This window comes from Haemorhous mexicanus, chromosome 18 (genome assembly GCF_027477595.1).
Source record: "Haemorhous mexicanus isolate bHaeMex1 chromosome 18, bHaeMex1.pri, whole genome shotgun sequence".
NCBI lineage: Eukaryota > Metazoa > Chordata > Aves > Passeriformes > Fringillidae > Haemorhous > Haemorhous mexicanus.
In genome coordinates, this window is record NC_082358.1 from 7,056,299 (window position 1) to 7,074,701 (window position 18,403).

Below are 18,403 nucleotides of genomic sequence, written 5' to 3' on the forward strand. Positions count from 1 at the left end.
CCCCCGCTGCCCGCCGGAGCCCCGGGCGGTGCGGCAGAGCTGGCCTCTGCTCGGGGATGGGGCCAGCCATCCCCCAGCCCGTCCCTGCCCCCACCCCATTCTGCCCCCGTTCCCCACTGCCAGGGCCTGGCCGCTGCAGGGAAATCTGCTTTCACAGGTTAAACCTTTTTACTTCATTAATTGCTCCACAAAACCCAATAACTTTGCAGGTGCACTGCAACACTCCTCTTGCTTTTCCCTAGGAGTGGGGGCAGCTGAGATCTGCCCTTTTTGGCCTCTGTAACCCTCTCCAAAACTTTCTGGAGGTTTTTAACATCATTTGGTGAGATGTAATCTCTGTGGAGCCAGAGGGAGCACAGGCAATGGAGCTGGCAGCCTGCTTGCCCAGGTGGCTCAGAGGTGCCTGGGCTGCCTTGGGTGGAAGGTGGGACACGGTCCCAGCAGCGCCGCTGGGACACGGCCACTCGTCTGTAGTCAGGAGAGGATTCTGCTATACTTTTTTCCTGTCTGTAGGTTTTATTCAGACAATATGTAATGAATAAGTGATTTACAATTCAGTGTTAAGCTAATGAAAACGTTGATAATGGTGATAATAAAACCTTTTTTTTTCCTATGGTGTGTTGGAGGTTTTCTGTGCAGTGTGTCTGCCCTCTCTGTTGTCACCACCATTATCTTCAACCTAGGGTTTCAGCTGGACCCTTCCTTCTCCTTGTGCCTGTAGGGAATGAGAGCAGCTCAGCCTGGTGTGTCCAGTGCTCTGTGGAAGGGCCGTCACTCCAGCTCCCTCAATCAGCCCCAGCTTCAAACCTGCATTTCCCTGAGCCACTTCTGGATGTAATTTGGCTGTGGACATCTCCAGGCACAGAGCTAAGCTTGCTCCCACTTGTGCCCTGCTCACCACCCCAGTCTAAAGCTCCTGCTGTTTTCTTTCCAAGACCCTCAGTGGTCAGCTCTGGCCATTCAAGGGTGATTTTGAAACCCTGGAGGTGAAGACTCTACTGGCAGAAAAAAGCCACCCTGGCCCAGGCTGTTGGGAACATCCAGTGTGGGTGCAGGGGAGCCTGGGGACCCCCAGGGAAGGAGACCCTCAGATGTTACTGGATGTGCAGCTGCTGCCTGAATGACCTGGAGCTGTGAGCCCTTGGGTGGGAAATGTCTGGGGGATCCTGCTGGAGGGATGGTGGGAGGAGGTGGTGGTGCGAGAGTAGGCACCATTCTCTGGGCAGCAACTGCAAGTCCTTGTCCCGTGGGAATGAGGGATCACAAAGTCATACTTCACCGAGGATTTCTTAAAAGGTGTTTGTCATGCCTCCAAATCCCTCTGCAGGTCATCAGGGTGAGACCAAGAGGCAGCTTCCCACCTGCCCCAGCTACAGTCCCTGGGGGAGCAGTGGGAGAAGGAGGAGGAGGGTTTCTCTAGAGTGTCAGGGGGCAGTCCAGCATCTCCCACCCTCAGACCACCACCAGCTTCCCAAGCAGGATGGGGTTCAGGCTGTCACTGAGCAGCCAAGCAGTGCTACCTGGGAGCTCAGGCCACAAGGAAGCAGCAGCTAAAGGCAGCTACTGTCACCTCAGCACCAGCACTGCCCTCCAGGGTGTGGAGGTCACACCACCAGCCCTTCTGCCTCTGCTGGGTTATGCCTTTGCAAGGCTGCATCATGGGCTCTGTGACACAACCACGAAGCCACTGAGCTTGGGCAGTGCCCTGCTGAATCCAGAGGGAGAGTGCAGGGCTGGCTTAGCCTCTGGGTTCAGGTTTTCTCCTGCTTCCAGCTCCATCGGGGTGGATCTCACCTGGGCAATACCACGCAGGTGACTTGGGCAGGAATCAAGGACCTGCTTCTTTCCATGAGGGTGAGAGGTGCAGCTCCATCTTGGCCACTGGGAGGATGTCCAAGGCTCAACGTGGAAAGAGGGAGAGATTTCCATCTGCTCAGCTCTGATGGCAAGGGGCAGCACAGCAACAGCCAAACCTTGAGCTGAAATCCGTGGGGAGGGTGGGGGAGATGGGACATGGCAACAAAAGGGCTGGGCTGGTGGGATCAGCGTGAAGTGACACACTGAGGAGCTGAGAAAGCCAATGAAGGCCTCATTGTTAAGCCTGTTTTCCACACTCACAGCTTGCTTTGTTCCCCCCTCCTCCCCCTTTCCCTTTAAACCAAGGCTCACCCAGCTGCTGCAGGTCTGGCCCACTGCTGCAAATGAGGCAGCTGCTGGACCTCCCAGCCCCTGGAATGTCACCCACCCCAAAGGGCCTGGGAGCACCAGGTGAAAGTGTCACAAACCAGCCCCTGGTGGCAGCTCAGCAGCACCTGCATTCTCTCTGCCTGAGTGCCCACAAGGAGCCAGCCTGGGGCTTGGACTCAAACCTTTGCTCATCTTTGTGACAAATAATCAACCACCACCTGATAGATTCACCTTTTATTAAGCTGCCACCCAGAACAAAAGGAGGAGAGAGCAAAGCCTGCCCTGAGACCTTTACAATGCTGGCAACTCTGCATGCTTTCCCCACCAGGAAAGGGGGCTATTTCTCCACAAAAACCCCCTCAGAGGGTATTTTAAATAGAACTGAGAGTTAAAATGTCCATTATTAGAGAAAAAAAAAAAATCAATAGAGCTCCTACCACTGTCAGAGCCCTGCTTTCATGCAGATGAGACAGGATGGACAAAGGCCACGCTGGGATCACCAGCTGGAAAAGCTGCCCGGGTGTGGCTGTGCAGGTACCACATCCCACAGGGGGATGAATGTGGAGATGGGACCACCCCCACCTCAGATAACCCCAGCAGCCACAAGCACAAACCCCTGGGCTCTCAGGGACTGGGAAGAGGGGAGGAGCCAGCACAGCTGCTGGGCTGCCAGCTGGAGGAAAGGTGGGGAAGGAAGGGGTGACTTTAGCTAAGAAGAAAAAGAAAATCTGCTTAGGACCAAGCCGTTTGCAAGTAGTTCAGGAGGCTCTCCCTGGGGCTGCCCTTAGTACAGTCTGGGCTCAGCACAGAGGAGAGCTGGGGCTGGGCTTGACTGGATTGGAGGAGTTCAGCTTCCCCTGGGAATGGGGCACAGGGTCCCTCCAGCCATTTCAGCCAGGAGGACCTACCCATGGTGGGGAGGTAAAAGAGGCAAGGTGTGCTGGTGGGCAAGTGGGTGAGTGCATGGGGCTCCAGCTTCCAAAAGCACTGAGCCAGCCACAAGCCTGAGCTCAGACCCAGAGGGCTGTTCACAGGAGATGAAGTTCCTCCATGAAGCTGTCCCCATGTGCTGAGCTTCAGGACTGCAGCCCATTCCCTCCTGCCCACCTCTCCCTGCCCACCCACCAGCTGCACACCTACTGTGTGGCACTGACTTACCTGCACCTGGTGCCAGGGGACAACTCAGTAGTCCCCAGCCTTGCAAGGCTTGCTCACACACACTTTGCCTTTGACACTCTCAGCAAATGCAACCCAGCCCATGGAGCAAGAGTCCTGTGCTGGCAGAAGCCACAGCCAAGGCTCAGCAGGGTGGGAGGGCAGCAATGCAGCCTTTGGGGAGCAGGGAGGTGGGAGAGCAAACCTACAGCTCACTGGGCTTCACATCGGGGTGGGAGCAGGGGGCTCTTGCCAGTCCCAAATGTTTGAACCTACTTGGGAAGAAAAAGCAAAGAAAAACTAACAATGTCATTCAGTGCCTGCAAAAAAGGAATCATTATTTCCCAACAGGGTTTAGAGGCTCCTGCCAGGGGGGAGGGAGAGGAACAGAAGAAATGAGTAAGAAGAACCTGACATCTCTGTTCTTAATTTATCACCATAGTAAGACTCGAGCGCCGGGCTGGGCAGGCGCTCCTAGATGGATCTCCTCCGCAGCCGGGGGTGCTGCCGGCAGCGGGGGCTGCTGGAGGACAACGTGCTCCCCGGGGAAGAGCCGGTCTGACCCCGCGTGCTCAGGGACACCTCGTCGATTTTGTAGGAAATGGAGTTGTAGTACACAGGGTTGGTGTGGCAGCTCAGGGTCTCGGGGTGGGAGGGCGCCGGGCTGCCGCACACCTGGGGTCTGTAGCACAGGCAGGTGCAGAAGGACGGCACCTCGGCCGCCGAGACGGCCGACTGGCGCCGCTGCCTCTCGGCGTCCTCCTGCGCCAGCGGGATCAGGTTCATCTGGCTCGTCCTGTCCTCCGCAGGGAGAAAAATGGCATTGCTGCTGCGGCTGTCCTCTTTGGGCTTGAGGTGGATGTTGTTGCGGGCTCTCCTCAGCGAGGCTCGCTCTTCGGCGTCGCGGCGCTCGTCCTCCGAGTTCATGGTCAGGAACCGCAGCACCACCAGGTTGAGGAAGGCGCCGATGACGGTCAGGCCCACCAGGATGTACATGAAGCTGAAAGCCACGTACGGGGGCTTCTTCTGCAAAGCCTCGTTCTTCTGCAGAGCCACAAAGTCTCCAAAGCCAATAGTGGTCAAGGTTATGAAGCAGTAGTAGTAGGCATGGAAGAAAGTCCAGCCCTCGAAATAAGAGAAGGCTGCGGCGCCGATGCACAGGGTGCCCATGCAGGACAGAAAGCCCACCAGGACCATGTTCTCAATGGACACATGGGTTGTCCTCATGCCCAGACACTTCTTGATCTTCTTGAGCAGTAGCCTCACGACGGTGTTCATGCGCTCCCCCAGGCTCTGGAACATGACCAGCGTCAGGGGGATGCCCAGGATGGCGTAGAACATGCAGAAGACTTTGCCAGCGTCTGTGCCAGGAGCAGCGTGCCCATAACCTGGGAAGGATGCAGGGAAGAGGAAAGATGGCGTCAGGCCCTCACTGGGGTTTCCGGCAAGGCTGCCCTGTGACCAAAAGGAGCAGTAGAAAAATGGGGGGAGGAATGGAACTCAATAACAGATCTGTAGGCAATGCTAATGGGGCCGTGGGATGCCCATCCTTTGGGATGATGGCACATTCATGTAGGCAGAACCTCATTTGACCTCTAAAGGGAGAAGGTACCCTCCTGATAGCCCCCAGTGTCACAGAGGCCAGGAGGAGGCCTAGAGCTGGACTGAGGTCTGCAAGCCTCCTGCAGCCCATGAATAATTCAGAGGTCAGGATGCTGTGCCAGTGCCATGTGCAGGGTAACCTGAACCCCACAGCAAGGGGGACCAGAGACTCTGCAAGATGCTGAGACCAACAGTGCCAGATCACCCTGTGGGGAGGAACACACCCAGCCAGGACTATCCACAACTGCCCTTGCAGGGGCATTGCCACCTCCCCCGTCACCTGCTCCTCCTCCCAAGCTGTCCAGTGGCACACGCACATTTGAGTCTCATCTCCATGAGCACTTGCTGTGTGGCCTGTTGGACAGGAGCCAGAGCGACCCTGAAACCCAGTGCTATAGGGACAGTCCCCACAGGAGCAGCTGAGTCTGGAAGGACTTCTGCAGACCCTCTCCAGATTTACTCCAGTCTCACCAAGACTCAGACCTAAAGCACCAGCAGCCTGTTGGGGAGGAGGGGCTGTGCTGGTTTAGATGCAGAGCAGGGAGCATTTATGCCACCACAGCCCTATCAGCCCTTTTCCTGGGGACAAGGAGCTCCAGGGCAACAAGGCTCTCCTTGAATGCCTTCTGAGATTTAATTTCTCCACCTTGGCCCAAGTTTCAGAGCTGTGACTCAAGGACACACACAATTACACTGTGAGGCACAGTGAGGTATTCACTGCAATCTTCCAGGCTCCAGCGATTCCGTGCCCACCTCAATTACAGCAGCTTAGCAGAAATTGGTGGCCCCTGACCTCAGAGGATGAGTAACAAAATCAGTGCAAGGGAGTCACGTGGCGTGGGGAGTAACGGCATCCAGAGGCATCCAAAGGCATCCAAAGGCATCCAAAGGCATCTGAGCCTTTCTTTCTTTGAGTTGTTTCTACAGGAAACTACCAGGGCCTGAAACTTCCCTTCTGAACGTGCCTGCAGCACAGTGCCAGCTCCTTCCTGTGCTGCTGCCAGGGCCTTACAGCTATTTGTATTTTCACTTTCTGCAGGAATTTGCGTGACTTTGCATGTAGAACATGGGGGAAACACCCTCCTGTTACCCCATAGTCTTGTTTTAAGTCATGATTTGGCTTCACCTCAGTCCTTGCTGCCTGTGGATTTCCAGGATTCTTGGGGAAGGTGCTGGACCCACTGATGGAAGGACCAGAGGAGGATAACCATGTTATCCCGGGCTCCTGATCACACCTCCTTCTCCAGGAAACTCCTGCATAGGACAGGGCTGAGGGGCTGAGGACAGCATTATCCTTCACCATGCCGTGCTCAGAATTTCCAGCAAGCACCAAGGGACCAGCTTCTAATTGCTCTCTCTGTTCACAAATTCTCACAACAGAAAATTATGAATTTAATACCTGCATGCCACATTTCATGAAATAGAGAGCAGACAGGAGACTGCAGTGGCAAAACCTCCCAGTCAGATCCAAGCTTAATGAGTGAGTGCAATCACCAGGTCCCAGGCTACAAGATAACACAATGACAGCAATGGGGATGTAAAGATAATGATCCACAAGAGCAGTAAGTGGAAAAACAATTGTTATACCCTGAGAGACTGTTGAAGGAGTATTTGACTGATGGTTTTGAAATGACAAAGGGAATTAGAAAGAGTAAACACAGCTACAATGACATTAAAACTGAGATTTGGAGCACAGCCCAATATAAAGAGATCTTACATGTCAGTGTTTGAGAAATACAGCACCTGGGCTGAAATTATTTATCACAGGGGGTGTATGATAAGCACAGCCATTATTTGTCACAGCCAACAGGAAAATCATGTAAATGAAGCTATAACCTGTCAGGTGATGATGGGGATTTTTTCTGAAGCCATTCATCTTTCCCTCCTGCTGGGGTCTGACCTGAACCATGCCCTGAGCCCACCATGCTTTGCTGACCATGTGTGTTCCCAGCTGCACAAACCCCACACAACATCCCATGGGAGCACAGGGAGACCCCAGGCAAGGCCTGCAAGATACCTGTCCTCTTCCACCTCTTGTCCTCTGGTAACACAGTGCAGCTGATCCCACCAACCCTTGTCCTGAGGGATGATGCTTCCAGCTATCAGAGATATTTCAACCATCCCAAGCCCTTTGAGAAGGCTGAAGTCCTGTCCTGAAGAGCAGGAGATGGCTGCTGGCTGTGCCAGGGCTGGATTTGGCCTCAGGATTCCTGCCTCCAAAACCCATCTGCTGAAATCCCAGCACAAGCAGTGACACAAGCACAGGATCCCTGTCTACCCCCATAGGATGCCAAGGGTGCATTAATTAATCAAAGTGGATTCATTAAACAATGCTCAACTCCCATGTGGCCAATCTCACCTAAATTAAGGCAACCCTCATTCAATTTAGTTTCATTCTCTTGCAAAGTTGAAGCGGACGCACCAAGGCACTGGGGTCTAGTATGGATAAGGGGGTCTATAGGGGAGTTTAATGTGGTTCAATCACTCCCCTCCAAGCTGACACCCATGTCTCTGCAGGTTTCTGTGCAGGCAGAGCAGGGGCAGTGGCTCGTGGCTCTTGGCTCCGTGAAGCAGGTCTCACACAGCCAAACACCCAGAGTTTTGAGCCAGCAAAGAATCCAACAATTCTTGCCCAGCTCTTCACCCAGCTCACTGGCTAGAGCCAGCACAGGGGACAGACACAGCCCCTACCTCTGCCCTCCCACACCGCTGCCAACTTTGGCAGATCCTGCTCCAAAGGTTCCTGCAGGAGCTCCCCAAGCTGCTGCCTCCCCGGGACAATGTCCTGTTTGTGGCCCCAGCCACAGCAGCCCTCCCAGAACAGGGTGGCCCCAGCCTGCCCATGGGTCACCTCGCCCACCACTGGGCACTGGGGTCCCACAGGCTCAGCTCAGGGATGGCCTGAAGAGCTGTCCCAGCCTTGCAAGGGTGACACTTGCCTCTGCCGTGCGGGCACCCCCCAGCCTGCCCTGGAGCTCCCGGGGGTACTGAGGTGTGGGGCTGGAGAAGGACGGGATGCGGGGACATGGAGGGACATGGGATGCAGGGGCGTGGGGGTGGAGGGACGGAGGAGGCAGCGATGGAGGGACACGGGGTGCAGGGAGGTTGGATGGAGGGACACGGGGTGCAGAGGTTCAGCGATGGCGGGATGGAGGGAGGGAGGGATGCCGGGCGCGCCGGCCGGGCTGCCCGCACTCACCGATGGTGGTGATGACCGTGATGGCGAAGTAGAAGGAGCCGGCGAACTTCCACTGGCGACCGGCGCGGTGCGGCTCGGCCTGCAGCACCAGCCGCTCCAGCTCCCGGTAATCGTCGGCGGAGAAGCGGTACTTCCTCCGCAGCTCCCCGCGCTTCTGCTCCAGCAGCCGCTTGCGGCCGCTCTCCGCCTCCGACTCCAGCGCATCGAAGACCGCGGCGCCCACCAGCAGGTAGGAGAAGATGCAGAGGATGAGCGCGGCCGTGCGCAGGTTCTGCCGCTTCATGGCGAGGGGCGGCCGCCGCGCTCAGCCCGGGCTCCGCATGGCCCCGCCGCCGCCGCCCCCCGCCCGCCCCCCGCGCACCCCCGCGACCGCGCACCGCCCCCCGCGCACCGCCCGCGCACCGCGCACCGCCCGCGCACCGAGCCCGGGCACCGCGCACCGAGCCCGGGCACCGCGCACCGAGCCCGGGCACAGCGCAGCGCCTCCTGCCTGCCCCGGGCACCGGCTCCTGCCTGCCCCGGGCACCGGCTCCTGCTGCCCCGGCACCGCTCCTGCGGGCTGCGCACACCTAGGCTGGCTCCGCTGTGCCCCAAGCCCTCCAGCCTGGCAGCCCCGGGCAGAGCCTGGCTGCAGGTGAGCCCTAGAGAGGCCGCGGTTCAGTGACAGCAGTAACATCCCCGTTCCCCGATGCTGCCCCTGGATGATCCCAGGCTGGAGGAGTTTCTTTTGCCTACACCCTCTTGGCTGGCCCTCCCAAAAGCGAGTGCCTTTGGGGCTGTGTGGCTGTCCTGAAGCACCCTGTGGTGTCATCCCTATGCTATCATCCCAATGCTGTCACCCCTGTGCTATCATCCCTGCACAGGCAGCCCTGGCTCCTGCTGCTCTGCCCAGCTCTGTGCCACTTCCCACCCATGGCACTGAGGAACACTGAGGTGTTACCTGTGTAATCCATTTGTGTTACCTGTGCAATCTACCTGTGTTATCAATCTGTGCTGTGTTATCTATCTGTGTTAACTGGGTTAGCTGTGTTGTATATGTTATCTATCTGTGTTATCTATGGTATCTGTGTTATCTATCTGTGTTATCTATGGTATCTGTGTTGTCCATCTGTGTTACCTGTGTTATCTATCTGTGTTATCTGTGTTATCTATCTGTGTTATCAATCTGTTATTTATGTTAATTTTGTCAGCTCTGTTGTATTTGTTATCTGTCTGTGTTACCTATGTTATCTGTGTTGTCCATCTGTGTTACCTGTGTTATCTATCTGTGTTATTTGTCTGTGTTATCTGTCTGCTTTATCTGTGTCATCCTTTTCCCAGATGGTTACCAGAGCAGACTCTGGCCTGCTGTGTCCAGTGCTGTTTTAAAAGGGCAGAAAGGAAGAAAAACAGATTCAATGTTTCTGCTGCTTTCTTTGGCACATTGGTGAGAGGCTGCAGGCACAGGGGATGTGGGGCCTGTCCACCCTGTGCTGGTGTGGGGGGCAGTGAGCTCAGCCTCCCTGCATTGATGTGCTGTGGACAGCCCAGGTCAGCCCCAAGGAGCAGGGAGGTTAGCTGTGGCAGGAGGCAGATCTCACAAATTGAAGACCCTGTTTCTCATTCCTGGTTACCATAGCTTTTATGTAACTCCTATATTTCACTTGTAAAAATAGAAAGATACTTCTGAGTTGTGTGTTGCAGGCGATAGTATCTCTTTCAGGAAAATAAACTCTTCTTCTTTTGGCTGGGAATAAAACACACAAGTGAAGAAAATGACAAGGCTTACATCCCTCTTCATCCATCTTGCTTCTCTCTCTGGAGAGGAGAAGATGCTTTGGGATTTAGTTGAACCAATGAAGGTTTGAAATGGACATGAGAAAAACTTTTTAACCATGAAGACAGTGAAACACTGGAACAGACTGCTGGGGGAGATTGTGGCACTCTGTCACTTGAGGAGTTTAAAAATAAGATAAGCAGATGTCTGGGTGTCTGCTGAAAATGCTCTGGGTGTAGTGGGTGCTCTCCTGAAGGAGGGGGTGACTCAGTGCTCTCCTAGAGCCCCTTCCATCCCTGTCCTCAACATTCCCATGGCCAGCAAAGGGACACAGTGGCCTTTCCTACTGTAATTGTGAACTCTTTTTCACCCTGGCCACTTGCCACTTCCCTCCTCCTTGCTGAGCCTCCGTGCCAGCACCATTAGTGAAAGTTGTTATTGGAGAAAAAATAGACTCCAGCATCCATCAGGAGCAGCAAAGCTGTCAGCGTGCTGCTCGACATCTCAGGGCTTGCAGCCTCCTAAATCATGGGGCAGAGCCTCTGCTGGAGGAATGTGTCTGCTTTGTGTTCTCAGCCCTGCTAACAGGGCCTGGGATGCTGTCAAATCTCCAGCCCCAGACACGTGTGGGGGCCTCCTGCTCATGAAGATGCACTTCACCTGGTGCTGGTAATTTTTTCCACTGGTCAGCAATGACTTCCCACCTTGGAGACAGGAGCCAGAGCTGCTAACTGAGCTTCTGTTGCTTCCATAACAGAGGAAGGAGATCTTATGATGATTGCATCTCTAGGTGCCTGTCACACATCTTTTAGGAGGGGTTCTGGGGCCTGCAGAGCCTTGCAGATCAAATTCTGGGGTCCCTGGGTGGTATTTGATGCTGCAGCCTGTTACTGAAAGGCAGCTGCTCTGTGGCCAACATGCCTTTGTAGGTTGCAGAATGGAAACCCCTGGGAGATGTTCTCCCCTGGGTGGGTGACAATAGGCACAAGGTCCTTGTCCAGTTTCTTTAAGAGCAGCATCAGTCTCAGCTGATCATCAATTAAATCCTGCACAATTTGTTTCCAAACCTGTGTTTGTGATGAGAGCCAGCAGTGCTCTGGCAGAGGTGGTACAGCATGGCTTTCCCAAGGTGCTGCCTACACAGAGAGGGGTCTGTGGGTGGCATTTCCCTCTCTGTGGGGCTGGGGACACTGGGGACAGGAGGAGCATCTCTGCTGCCACAGTATGAGCAGCTCTCAGTGCTCCCCTCTGCTAGCCCTGTCCTCTTTGTGGCTTGTGGTGGGCTGCCCTTGGCTAGCTTCAAGGTCTTCTCCTGGCCCCAGGAGAAATCTTTACCTTGCAGTGTCTTGGGACACGGGTGTCCCCTCAGGATGGCCTTTCCCTGCTGCCCTGGGAGTTACAGAGATTGGGATGTCACTGATTTCTCCTTTTGGGGCTTGCTTTGACCTCTTGCAGGTCAGAGGCCCCAGTAGAATAAATGCTGCTCAGCAGGAAAAAGGGTAGCAGGATCCATCTCCTAATGAGAACCCCCCAGTAACAAGCCAGGACTGTGATTGGAGTGGGACTGGAGGCTTCAAACTTCAGGCTGGATTCAGCCTGCTCTGCCTCTCACTGCTCACACACAGAGCTTTTTCCTGCCTGCAGTGCTCACAGGGATGAGTGACACCAAACTGTGTCAGATGGCTGCTGTGGAGGGCCATCCTGCCCTGTTCTCCTGCGGCACAGGAAAGTTTCACACTTTCCTGGGAAACCATAAGCTCAACCTTTGTGCCTCCCTGGACTTCACTCTGCTTGAGGAAGGTCAAGCTGGAGCCATGGGTTCAGGGCAGGAAAGATAATGTACTTTATCATTGATTTTCAGTGAGAAGTTGCATTATGAGATTAAATGTCTCATTTTTATTGCATGGGGAGGCAAAGAAAAAGCAGGAGCTCTGAAAATAAAGCCTAAGTCCAAGTGCTGTGTTTGTGTGGGGAGGTGCTTGTGACTGGGAGTGAACGTGCCTTTTTCCCAGTCCTTTGGAGGTGAACTTTGAGAAGCTGCTTCCTCTGAGGCTGGTAAACAAAGTCAAACCTCATCTGTGTTTAAACCAGTGCCTAATCAATGTGTCTAATTGGCCCACATCTACTAATTCCAGGCTGGCAGGGAGTTTATTAAAAAGCTTTTCTAGTTCTAATGGATTGAAATAAGCAAAGCTGCTTAGCAGTCTCAGACGAAAAGCACTAAACAGGGACCAGTTGTGTGGGTCTGCCTGAGTCAATCCCCAACCCCACCAGGTGTCAGCCCCTTCCCTGGTCTCAGCTGCAAGGTGCTCCAGCTCTCCGAGGGCTTTGGGAGCATCCTGCTGTACTCTGCTTCTTTTGGTTATTTTTAAACACCAAATTGATGGGTTTTGTTTGCTTTAGTACAAGCATCAGCTATTCTAGCTTTGATGCCATTAATACTTAGATTATAGACAGCCTGGCAAAGCCACAGGGTATTTCTAAAGCAATGGATTAGTTAATTTCCAGAAAGTATTAGTTATCAGGGTATGAATAACAACCAGCTGCAGCTGCCCAGGTGATGTCCTTTAGCCACAGCAGACTCCAGGCTCAGCTGGGCTGCCCCCAGCCAGGCAGCACCACGAGCTGGGCACAGGGCACATCCCTCCTCTCTGCATGCAGGGCCATGGCAATGCCTTCCTCTGCAGACACAGCACCCCTGACTGGATGCAGGCTGGATGTAGTGTTTGCTTCTGTCCCATGACTCCACAAATCATCCTGTAAAACATCCTCCTGCATGCTGGGGCTGCCTCAGAGCTGTTCTTTGGCCATGCTCAGAGTTACTGCAGCCTCAGGAACCTCACAGCTTTCCCTGGGCTCTGAGAATTCCTGCTGCCTCCTTCCTGGGCTCTTTGTAGCTTGAGTGGCTGCAAGCACTTTGCTCTGCATTGTGATGTGGAAGCTCAGCAAGGGAACTAATGGAGCATTGGATATAAACTGGTTGTAAATGCAGATTGCCTCCATGTGCTCTCCCATGGATGTGACTTCCAGGTTTCCAACCCCAGAGCAGCTGGACACAGTTCCACCTGTGACTGTCTTCAACCGCCTTACCCAGTACCAGCCATGGTAAAGCTCATCATGCTACCTCCCTATAGCCCAGAACTCATTGGGAAGCCTTTCCCAGCTACCCTTCCCACCCAAAATGGGTTCTGTGAGGGGACACACAGCCCCATCCTCCCACCCCGCTCCCCCCAGCAGCCTGCTCTGCCAGTGGTTGTACACAAAGCAGACCTGGGCTGGAAATGCTGACAGTACTCTCGAGAGTTTATGGTCACAAACTCTATTTTCAGCCTAATAAGTTTTTTATATGCTTGGAAAGCTGTCAGTTGAACATCAGCCAAGCACAAAGTACCTGCCATAAAGTGCCTGGACCACAACCAAACGGGAAAGGTGCTGCTCTGCTTTAGCAAGTTCTTGATCTTGGATGCTTTAGTTCGGTTCATTTATTTTGTTTGAGGATCTTGGCTTTAATTATGAAATAATAAGATAAAATCATGATGCCTCTATTTAAAAATCTGTGGAAATATTTGCTGAGAGCCTGTTCAATCAAAGCTGTCTTCCAGTTGGGATTGGGGTTTGGGGCTGGGAGGCTCTGTGGTGCTGCTGCAGTGCCAGAGTGGGGCAGTCACTGCCAGGAGACCCTGGATCCCTGGGATGAAGGAGAGAGGCTTTGGGAGTGTGTCTGGACAAGGGTCCTGCTTCTGGGCGAGGTGAGTCTGCCGTGGCCACCAGCACAGCCTCAGACACGGCCCCAGGAGGAGCAGGGCCCGAGCCCGGGCGTGCCTCTGCTCCCAGCACGGCGGCAGCATCGCTGTGCTGTAAATGACCGCCCTGCAGCACCGCCAGTGGCGCTGCGAGCAAGGTCAGGGCTGGGGGGGACAAAGGGTCTGGGAAGGAATTACAAATATGTGAAGCTCTTCTGGAGGGTTCCCCAGTGACAGCTTTGCCCCTGTCCTAGGAGGCATGGTAGCACAGCTCTGCAGGGATTGGAAAGGTCCTGGACAGCCACAGGGATCCTGTGGGACACCCCAGGGGGAGGGATGGGCTCTGCCGTGCTGGGAGCCATGTGGTGAGCGCTGGGTGTGCTCAGTGCAGGGGTGTCTGCCCACATGCTGGGTGTGCTCAGGGTGTCTGCCTGGTTTCTGGGTGCCCTCAGTGCAGGGGTGTCTGCCCACATGCTGGGTGCCCTCAGTGCAGGGGTGTCTGCCTGGATGCTGGATGTGCTCAGGGTGTCTGCCTGGATGCTGGATGTGCTCAGGGTGTCTGCCCGCATGCTGGGTGTGCTCACTGCAGGGGTGTCTGCCCGCATGCTGGGTGTGCTCAGTGCAGGGGTGTCTGCCCGGATGCTGGGTGCGCTCAGCGAGTCCTCCCCACCCTACGGCACCGCCCTTCCCCACTGGGGACTGGTGGGGCAGGAGGCAGCGCCTGTGCCTGCCTGGATGTGCCTCAGGCAGGGTCGGAGGTGGGTGGGTCCCGCGGGCGAGCTGAGCCCCGCTCCGGGCCGTGCGGAGCCGTGCGGGGCCGGGGCGCTGCCGCAGTCGCGGCTGCGGCCCCCGGAGCTCCTCTTCCCGGGCAGACAGTTTACAGCAAACGGCTCCTTTCGATGCTAAAAATAACCCGCTAGAAAACAAATCTTCCCCACGACTTCAACTGGAAAAAAGTGCATTTATTAGTAAAATTCAAGATGTCCTTTCCTGTTTTTCTCTGAAGAACCGGTGCTGAGAGGTTGTTTGAGCTTTCCAGCCAGGCATCGGCTTATTTCAATGCAGGGTTTGATTCCACCCAGATTCATTTTTCTTTCCCTGCTAGCGATGCTCCATGGCTGGTCCCACACTCCACTGGTCAGAACAGCTCTGTGTTTGGGGCCACAAGCGATTTCCCAGCCAAGGGAGCTGTAAATGCCCCGTGAAAGTATTCCTGTTGCCCATGCCTGAGAGCACAGCAGGTTCCCAGTGGGGAATGAACAGAACAAAATGAAATATCTGTTTTCTCTTGCAGTGTAAGCACCATTTTAGGGACTTGTTTTCTTCCTCCACCTTAAAACGACAGATTTTACTAAGTCTTGTTTATATACGAAGAGTTTCCAGCTGTTTCTCTCCAGGCTTTTCTCTGGAAGGACTAATTGGAGAGATAAGACAGATCCTCTCTGCATTGTAAATGCAAAAACATCCCTGTGTTTGCTTGGCCCAGCTGCTTGTCCCCTGCTCCAGCCCTGGCCCTTTCTTTCCAGCCATGCTCAGGGGCTGTGTGGTGTCCCTGGGACACAGCCAACGGTGGCACAGGAATCACTGCGGTTCCAGGCACTGGGACACCAGATCTGCCATGAATCTGTTAGAGGCAATTAAACTAACAATAGGCTTTTTTAGAGGCAGGCAAACCACCTGAGGTAAATGGAGAAATAAACCAGAAGCTTCTCTGTGATCTGAAACATTTAACTGACTGTTAGGTCCTTTGTGTGTCTCTTGAGGCAGGAGCTGAGGCGCTGAGCAGTGACAGGAGGCGATGCTCTGGGTATCCCTTGGGCATCTCCACACAGGCTCAGGGCAAGGCCATTTGGGGGTTTCTGGCTTGAGAACCACGTGTGAACAGCATCCTTTATGGAGGCAACGAGAACCTCCCCCAGGCTGGGATGGGCAGGAGTGGCTGCAAGTCCAGCACTCAGCCCTGTGCTAAGCCTGGGGGAGAGGATGTGTCCTGTACTCCCAGCTGAGTCTGCTGCTTTGTCCATGAGCCACCCTCTGCTTCTACATGCCCCACTGGAAAGGAAAATAAAGTTTCAGCTTGTGAAGCCCCTCTGCCTCACTGTGGCCCTTGTGCTGCTGGTGTCTGCCCCGGGGCACCCTGCCAGAGCTTTTCCCACATCCCAGCTCAGTGCAGTGGGATATGGCTACAGGGATGGATCTGTTGTTTCAGCTTTGCACACAGAAAGATTCTCTCCTCCAACAGCCCCGAGGAAGCTGCAGCGTCTCATGATGGGTAGTGCAGACCTGCTGGGGTCTTGGATAGCCCCAGGCTCATGGATGAGCTGCATCCCAAAGGAACTGCATCACCATCTCCTCTGGGCTCTCAGCATGGCACTGTGTGGCCAGCACCACACACTTTCAAAGAGGGGTTTGTGCCTCCAAACCAAGTAACACTTCATTCAGTGAGAATTCCTGGCTCTTGGCACCCCCACCAGTGAACTGCCCCTGAGCTCTCCCCCGTGCCAGCAGCTCCCCAGTGCCATGGGATTGTCTCCCCACTGCCTGGACTGGAGACACAGAGGTTCTGCAGGGTGGACTGTGCTGGTAGGAGCAGCCTGGGAGCTGTGGTGGGTGGTTCTCCTCACCTCTGCTGAGCACAGAGGTGCACCTCTGCACCTCCACATGTGAGCAAGGGCAGCCAGGACAGAGTTAATCTGTCTCCTGTCCTTGGATGTCCTGAACACAGCACGGAAGCAGCCTCTCCAAGGAGGAGCTGTGGTGCCGTTGGAAAGCCTGGGAGCTCTCTGATGCTCCTTAGGGTAAACTTTTTGCCCATAAGCCCAAACAAGCAGAAGAATTTCACGCTGGCTGGGCTGTGCGTTGGCACGAAGGGCTCTTCAGGGAGCCAGATGGGATCTGAGTGTCTCCTGTTCATGACAGAACGGAGGTGTTGGGCAAAATTCAAATGATAGCTTCCTCCCAGGATGCTGAGGAGACAGGTCGTGGTGCACCGAGCACCTCCCGGAGCTTTCTCACTGCCCCGCTCCTGTGCTGGCGCCTGCCTCGAGCAGCGATCCGGCGCAAGGAGCTCTTGCCGCGGGGGGAATATTTAAAGGAACTGCGTAAAAAATGCCTCAACTGTTTTAAACCTGGGCTGGGCGAGTCCTTCAGGACAAAGCGGTGCCCGCAGGGTGCAGCCGCAGTCGCTGTGTAGCGCACATACAAATGCGTGCGGGGCTGAGAGCGGCGGCGCGGCCGGAGCTGCCGTGCGCTCCTCGCCCTCCCGCTGCCCGGGTCCGCGCAGCACGGCATCACCTATTTATAACTGCAGGCACCGCAGGAGTGGTATCGGACTGATGGCTTCACACAGGCACGCTAAGTGTTGTTCTATTTCTGTGATTTGCTCTCTCCTGCACAAGCTGTTGGTCCCTCGGATGCCAAAGCACTCCGTGTAGTATAGACAAAGACTCAGCTTTTTCTCTTTTATTAAAATATTCACCAACAGCACCCCAGTGGAAGGTGTATTTACCATTTTCCCCGGCTCACCTGGATAATTGCATCTACTATTCCTTCCCAGTCTGATCGATACCCTTGGTAAATAAGATAACCTGTCAGGTCTGTTGTCACTGCAGCCGAAGGTACTTTAGCAATGGAATTGTTTTGCTGAAGAAATAAATGGCTCTCACAGAATCTGAGGATGCTGTGACCTTTCATTAGTGACCTGAGTGACTCATCCCTTTTTTCTGTGCACACTGCAGCCTCCCACCACGCTGTTAAAGATGCTCCACCAGAGTCCTACTGCTGGGTGCCTGGAGCAATGTGTAGCCAAATCCCGTGGCAGCCTCCTGCTCTGGCTGCTTCTCCTCCAGCTTCACACATGCTCTTCCCACCTCACCTGGGCCTGGGGGCTCTTGTGTTACGGCCATGGTCTGTTTGTCCAACAAGGACCTGTGCACCATGCCAGTGCCACAGTGATGTCCCCAGCACCCCCAGCCCTGTGTGCAGCAGCTCCTCTCTCTTGGGCTTGGAAGTCTCTGGCACAAAAGCATGAGCCCACGTTCTCAGCACAGGGCAGCCAACCCACACTTGTTCAGCAATCAGGGCTCCACTGGCCATACCATCACCCCTGAACTGAGTCAGAGCCAGAATTTATCTAATGTGTGCAAAATGAAATAAAGAATTAATCAGAGATGAGTTCTATGCATTTAGATGTTGCTGATAGCAAAATTTTCTTTTTGTAGAGTGTTTTGCATGCCAAAAAAAATCCCAGTTCTGCATTTTGGAGGAAAAAAGTGGTTGTACATCTGTGCATCTGTATGTGTGCCTGTTATTTCTGCCTCACTGGCTTCCCTGGGCTGTCAGCTCAAAAGTTCTCAGTAACATAACAAACCTTGACTGCGTTTGCAACATATCCTCAACTGAGAGTGGTTTATTTAATGAAGCAAGAAATGCTGCCAAATTTCCAGGCTTGATCCCGATCCCATTAGTGTCAGGAGGAGAATTCCCACCATGTTTGATTTATTGGTTGGGTCTAATCTTGATAAAGGAGTTAAAAATCTGCTTTCAGCTTGATTTTGCAGACAAGATCATTGCTCCATGCCGCTGCAGCAGAGAGGCTGTGGGAAGAGCAGAGAGTGCAGGTGGGATTCCTCTCACTTGCTTTTAGACATCTTCAGAGTCTGGCAACAGATAGCCAAGGGAGGGAAAGGGGAATGTTCAGCTGGCCATAAGGCAGGAGCCCAAAAGGGGGGATGACTCAGGAGGTAACCATGGCACAGCTTC

At 54.3% G+C, this 18,403-nt stretch overlaps 1 protein-coding gene across 1 annotated transcript; it reads right to left on the bottom strand.

Moving 5' to 3' along the window:
* Window positions 1–2,406: 2,406 nt before the first annotated feature.
* Window positions 2,407–8,449, bottom strand: KCNK15 (potassium two pore domain channel subfamily K member 15). The gene is made up of 2 exons (XM_059862813.1): window positions 8,144–8,449; window positions 2,407–4,730 (listed from the first exon to the last, which is right to left on the bottom strand). The coding sequence occupies exons 1-2, from the start codon at window positions 8,424–8,426 to the stop codon at window positions 3,817–3,819; spliced, it is 1,197 nt and encodes a 398-aa protein (XP_059718796.1). The 5' UTR covers window positions 8,427–8,449; the 3' UTR covers window positions 2,407–3,816.
* Between the last annotated feature and the right edge of the window lie 9,954 nt (window positions 8,450–18,403).